This window comes from Scyliorhinus canicula, chromosome 21, assembly GCF_902713615.1.
Source record: "Scyliorhinus canicula chromosome 21, sScyCan1.1, whole genome shotgun sequence".
Classification (NCBI taxonomy): Eukaryota; Metazoa; Chordata; class Chondrichthyes; order Carcharhiniformes; family Scyliorhinidae; genus Scyliorhinus; species Scyliorhinus canicula.
In genome coordinates, this window is record NC_052166.1 from 11,541,380 (window position 1) to 11,547,610 (window position 6,231).

Sequence of the window (6,231 nt, forward strand, 5' to 3'; positions counted from 1 at the left end):
TGATTTTATTCTGATGTAATTGATTGTGTCTGAAGGACAGGCTCTGATATATTCTGAGTCAAAGGATTGTGCCTGATGGAAGGTGTCAGATAGATTCTGATTGAAAGGACGGTGTATTTTTGACGGAGGCTGATAGGTTCTGATTTAATGGATGTTGTCTCATCGATGGGTCTAATTTTGTGATTCAATGGGTGGTGCCTGACATATGGGTGGCACGGTAGCACAGTGGTTATTAGCACTGTTGATTCACAGCGCAAGGTCCCAGGTTCGATTCCCGGCTTGGGTCACTGTCTGTGAGGAGTCTGCATGTTCTCTGCATGAATTTCGTCCGGGTGCTCCGGATTCCTCCCACAGTCCAAAGCTGTGCAGCTTCGGTGGATTGGCCATGCTAAATTTCCCGTAGTGTCCAAAAAGGTTAGGTGTGGGTTTCGTGGATAGGGTGGAGGTGTGTGATGAAGTAGGATATTTTTTCCAAGGGCCGGTGCAGATTCTATTGATCGAATGGCCACTCTGCATTGTAAATTCTATGATATGGCTCTGATGGATTCTGATATATTTGATGACACCTGAAGGGCGCCTTGTAGATTTTGCTCAAATAGATATTGCCTGATTGATGAGGTCTGAAAAGGTCTAGATTAATGGATTGTGTCTGTTGGATGGGCTCTAATATTTACTGGTTTACCAGATGGTGTCTGATGAATACACTCCGATACATAGTGATTTATTGATTTTAAAAATGGAATTCACATGTCAGCGAGTCAAATAGATAATGGTCGGACTGATCTGGTCTGGTCTGATATATCTGGTCTGACAGGCGACGCCTATTCAGGGGGAACTGGTTTTAACTGATCGGGACTAAATGTCGAGTCTCTGGTGGATGGGATTTCATTATCTGGACTCAGTGCGATGTTTTGGCGACTGACAGAAGAGGCCAGTCTCGCTTGTTGTCCGAAGCTCCTCTCATGGTCGACTGTGACCACCACATGGTTCCTCCTTGTACAGATTCCAACCAATCAGCGGCGCGAACCGGCATTCCATTTTATGTTACCGTTTCCCCGAGCAACCGCGTCTCATTGTTCTTGCTGTCCAATCGGAACTCGTGTTTGCTTCACAGAATTCGGTATAAATAGCGCGAGCGGGAAGACACGCAACACATTGAGAGGAGCTGTGAACATAACAGGAAATCATGGTAGGTCAGCGTTGAATCAAGAGCGAATGGGATGTGTACCGCTGTATCACATGTTCACTCGGGAAGAGGATCCATAGGGAGAGTAGAGGATCTGTGACACATTGTAGGATCCAATGGGGAGTCAGAATGATCTAGAAAGGCATGCACAGGGATAGCCGCAAATCCCAAGGAAAGAGAGAGACCGCAAAATCCATATGGGTGGGCCTCATGCAAGGGGAACAAGATCAGGGAGAACATGAACTTACAAGGAACAGAAAGTTCACACGGAGCGGGAACCACACCAGGACTGGAATCCACAAGGAAACAGGAGTTGCTCAGGGTGTACATTAGTCATGGTCATTGGAACATGGATGGTTGTGTATATTCTTCGGGTGTTGCAGAGACCCGGGGAAGTCGGAGAGTGAATTCACAGTGTTCCAGGATCTGGAGGAATCTCCTCGTTAGAGGACAGGGTTACAATTGAGATTCGGTTGGGTTTTGGTGGAATCGGGGATGGACAGGGGTGGAATGTTTGCTGTACCTTAGCCCGTTCTCCATCCATCATCATATTGAATCAGTAAAGTGTTATTCTCAATAATGTGGAAGTAACCACCTTTTCTTCTCTCTTCAGCGTGAGTGCCTTTCACTCCACATTGGCCAGGCTGGTGTACAGATCGGGAATGCTTGCTGGGAGCTGTATTGTCTGGAGCATGGCATCCAGCCGGATGGGCAGATGCCCAGTGACAAGACCATCGGAGGTGGTGACGATTCCTTCAACACCTTCTTCAGTGAGACCGGGGCGGGGAAACACATTCCCCGGGCCGTGTTCGTCGATCTGGAGCCCACTGTGATTGGTAAGAGGGGAGATTGTTGCTGGGTTGGTCAGTCAGTGCTTCAGTAAACTCATTGCAATATTTCCTTCAGCCTCTGTGTTCCTGGTCTCAAGTCTCTGTTCCCTGTCCCCAGATGAGGTCCGGACCGGCACCTACCGACAGCTCTTTCACCCGGAGCAGCTCATCACCGGTAAGGAGGATGCGGCGAATAACTACGCCCGGGGCCATTGCTCGGTGGGAAAGGAGATTGTGGACCTGGTCCTGGATCGTGTCCGGAAGGTGGTAAGTTCTCACTTTGGCGTTCTGTATTCCTGCCTCACATTCGCTGAGAAAGGAGATGTCAGTGACTCCATCACCATGAACTTCATTAGTTTAGAGCGCGAAGCCTCCCCCCTCGGATTCCCCAGCAAAACTATGTGGGTTGTTTCAAGCCAATCGCAGTCCCGCAAAGGTGCCAAAGCCATGGGGGCAAATGTTCGGTGAATTGACGATGCTGTGATTCCCGTTCTTTCTAGAACCCTCCCGGTTTCAATCCAGTCAATTAATTTCCAAGCGTCAATATACCTGTCGGACCCACGAATAAACGTCGACCCCACATTGCTTCAAACCTGTGAATCCAATTTGTGGAAAACAGAGTATGTATCAATTATGTTAAAGATCAAAGTGCATTGCAGTGGAATCTGAATTTGCGGCCCAAGATGCCCCTGCCCCCTCATCGCACTGTGAAAACATTGGCTGATTTGAATGAATTTGAAATTGACTGATTTGATTTGAATGATAAAGTTCATTTGTTTGCAGTAGCACCAATCATAACTGCCACCAGGTTAATCTAAGTAACCAAATGACGAATAATATTTTGAATGATGAATTCGGAAAGTGTATGTACCATTGTAAAGGAAACAAGTATGAAAGGTTGAAAGTAAAGTGACAATGAGGAGTAATTAACAGTAATGTTCCTTCAGGAGAAGTACTTAACGTTAACAATTCAAATGAATTCTCACCAGGTTTCTCAGACAAAGACCCCAAGTGACAACGCTGAGCAGGTGGATAACATATGAAACCATCAGCTCGCCACAGGTTCCTGTAAACATCTCTCTGTCTCCAGCTCTCTTAACCTAAATCGCTCACTCAACATGTCTCCCCAAATCTCACTCCATTAAATTGCTCCTTTAATTATTCACTAAAATATCGAAAGCCAGGTTAAGCCAATTGTTAGAAAATGGCCAATTGATTGAGAACTTGTTGACAATGAGATCAAACTTAGCCCGTTGGATTTCAGGTAATGCCACACGTTATACAGCAGGGTAGCATGGTGGTTAGCATAAATGCTTCACAGCTCCAGGGTCCCAGGTTCGATTCCCGGCTGGGTCACTGTCAGTGTGGAGTCTGCACGTCCTCCCCGTGTGTGCGTGGGTTTCCTCCGGGTGCTCCGGTTTCCTCCCACAGTCCAAAGATGTGCGGGTTAGGTGGATTGGCCATGCTAAATTGCCCGTAGTGTCCTAATAAAAAAGTAAGGTTAAGGGGGGGGATTGTTGGGTTATGGGTATAGGGTGGATAAGTGGGTTTGAGTAGGGTGATCATGGCTCGGCACAACATTGAGGGCCGAAGGGCCTGTTCTGTGCTGTACTGTTCTATGTTCTATATCTCCGTTAAGCAATGCTTCAAAACTCCTTGCATATTGCCAAACCTGTACCAAGCTGCGAAACAGCAGAGAGACGTGTCTCCTTCCATTCTTATACTCAGAGATCCATAACCGGCTTAAGTGTACGAAACATAATCTGCCACGTTATCTACTCGTCAGGGAATCTCCTGCAATTTCCAAGTTCCAACGTGGTTGGAATGAATGATTCCCTCACTTTCACTCCATCTTAATCGCATCCTTTGGCAGTCAGACTTTCTGTCTGGATATTCAACTAGGTTTATTTTAATATTACAACAGGTATATGTATAACAAACGCGAGCATTTAATAGCATTACTGCAATATATATATATATATATATGTATATATATACATACATGCAATACAATCTATACAACATTTCCTACATTCATGACAACGGTGAGATTACTACTGATGAATTTGTCACCACCAACATTGCCACAGCCTCTCTTCCATCGATGCTCTCCCAGCTGCTTCAACACGGCGCCACTCTGTCTCCTCTGCAATGTCCATTGATCATTCCCCCAAGCTCATACAGCTCAATCTGAGCAGCTCCCAGGGCGCCATCACGGGACGCCATCTGAGGACATTTCCTAATGTTAGATTCCTCTGTCATTTTCAGGAGAGATTCCATTCTCTGTTTACTCTTTAATATGTTTTCTGTGTTTTTATTCACAGGCTGATCTCTGCACAGGGTTACAGGGTTTCCTCATCTTCCACAGTTTTGGGGGTGGCACTGGCTCAGGTTTTACTTCCCTCCTGATGGAGAGACTCTCCGTCGACTACGGCAAGAAAGCCAAGCTGGAATTTTCCGTTTACCCCGCTCCCCAGATTTCCACCGCGGTGGTTGAGCCGTATAACTCTGTGCTGGTCACCCACTGCACCCTCGAGCACTCTGACTGTGCCTTCATGGTGGACAATGAGGCTATTTATGATGTCTGTCGGCGGAACCTTGACATTGAGAGACCGACTTACACAAACCTCAACCGTCTCATTGGACAGGTAGTGTCGTCCATCACGGCCTCACTCCGGTTCGATGGTGCCCTCAACGTGGACCTGACTGAGTTTCAAACCAACCTGGTCCCCTATCCCCGCATTCACTTCCCTCTGGCGACCTTTGCCCCTCTTATATCAGCTGAGAAAGCTTATCACGAGCAACTCTCGGTGTCGGAGCTCACCAATTCATGTTTTGAACCAGCCAACCAGATGGTGAAGTGTGACCCCCGCCAAGGCAAGTACATGGCCTGCTGCATGCTGTACCGAGGAGACGTTGTGCCGAAGGATGTCAACGCCGCCATCGCCACCATCAAGACCAAGCGCTCGATCGCATTTGTTGATTGGTGTCCCACTGGCTTCAAGGTAAGTGTTTGTGACCAATCCACGTGGTACAGGGAACCATAGAATATGAATCTCCTATAACACATATTCATTTCGGTTCAATGGTGTCTTTCTACACAGGCATAACTCCAGAACAAACCGTTCCCATTCCTGCAACAATGGGAAACTGTCAAAGGGGAGCTGGATTTCCAATTCTCCGAAGTTTAATCCTTGAATTCAAACCGGAATGCTCCAGCAGCTTCCTTGAGCAGGGAAAAATCTTGCTGACACTCAAGACCGTTCAGCAATTAGACTTAAAGAGTTAATTTGCTGCTGAATGTAATCTAATTTGCGCATCAATATTCCATTTATCCTGGAGCCTTGATGTACGGGAATAAACCAGGGAATGGCCAGACCTCGATGTTTAAATACGGAAAAAAGCATTAATACTTAATTTAACTTTCTGAAAAGTGATGGGAGGTTGTGCAATCTGGTGTTGAACCGCATGGTAAGCAATTGAAATCGAACCTATTTTCTTCTCTCCAATAGGTTGGCATCAACTACCAGCCCCCGACGGTGGTGCCAGGGGGTGATCTGGCAAAGGTACAACGGGCCCTCTGTATGCTGAGCAACACCACCGCAATTTCCTTGGCTTGGACCCGCCTGAATCTGAAATTCGATAAGATGTACGCCAAGCGGGCCTTTGTCCATTGGTATGTGGGGGAGGGGCTGGAGGAAGGGGAGTTCCAGGATGCACGAGAGGACATGGCTTCACTCGAGAAGGATTATGAAGAAGTGGGTGTCGATTCTTCCTCACTGGACAGAAAGGGCGAAGAGGAAGAATAAGATTCATTAATTTACAAATTCCAATGGTTTAACTTTAATTAATATTGGTATTATAAAGTTTATTTAAGACAATAAAGTATTTAAAATTATTTTGGACTACTTTCGTTTGTTGTCTCCGCAAGTGACAAGGGTTGAAAGTCGGGATCGAAAGGGAAATATTTGACGGTAGTTGAGTATCAATAGACACAGAAAATAGGTCAAGTCCAACAAGCTCCACAGGGCGCAGGCCGGGAGTCACCGAGAAATTCAATTATCAAAACACTGTCCTCTGGAATAGGTGGATCAAAGACATAATAGGTTTAGTTGATTTGTGCGTTATTTCGTGGCCGCTCATTGTTTGGGGTTACGAGCAAGAATTTGATTAGGTTTTGAAAGACCTGGTTATTCGTGATTTGTTAATGCTTGA

General features: G+C 46.3%; 1 protein-coding gene across 1 annotated transcript; it reads left to right on the plus strand.

Moving 5' to 3' along the window:
• The first annotated feature begins 1,111 nt into the window (after nt 1–1,111).
• LOC119955670 (tubulin alpha chain-like) lies at nt 1,112–5,914 on the plus strand. Its single transcript, XM_038782105.1, has 5 exons — nt 1,112–1,189; nt 1,800–2,022; nt 2,135–2,283; nt 4,341–5,021; nt 5,529–5,914. The coding sequence occupies exons 1-5, from the start codon at nt 1,187–1,189 to the stop codon at nt 5,823–5,825; spliced, it is 1,353 nt and encodes a 450-aa protein (XP_038638033.1). The 5' UTR covers nt 1,112–1,186; the 3' UTR covers nt 5,826–5,914.
• The last annotated feature ends 317 nt before the right edge of the window (nt 5,915–6,231 follow it).

What these genes read in the sequence shown, in the direction of transcription:
- LOC119955670 (XM_038782105.1), top strand. An exon ending in TCTGGAGCCCACTGTGATTG is followed by an intron (nt 2,023 to 2,134) that starts GTAAGAGGGGAG and finishes CCCTGTCCCCAG; the next exon opens with ATGAGGTCCGGACCGGCACC. An exon ending in GGTGTCCCACTGGCTTCAAG is followed by an intron (nt 5,022 to 5,528) that starts GTAAGTGTTTGT and finishes TCTCTCCAATAG; the next exon opens with GTTGGCATCAACTACCAGCC.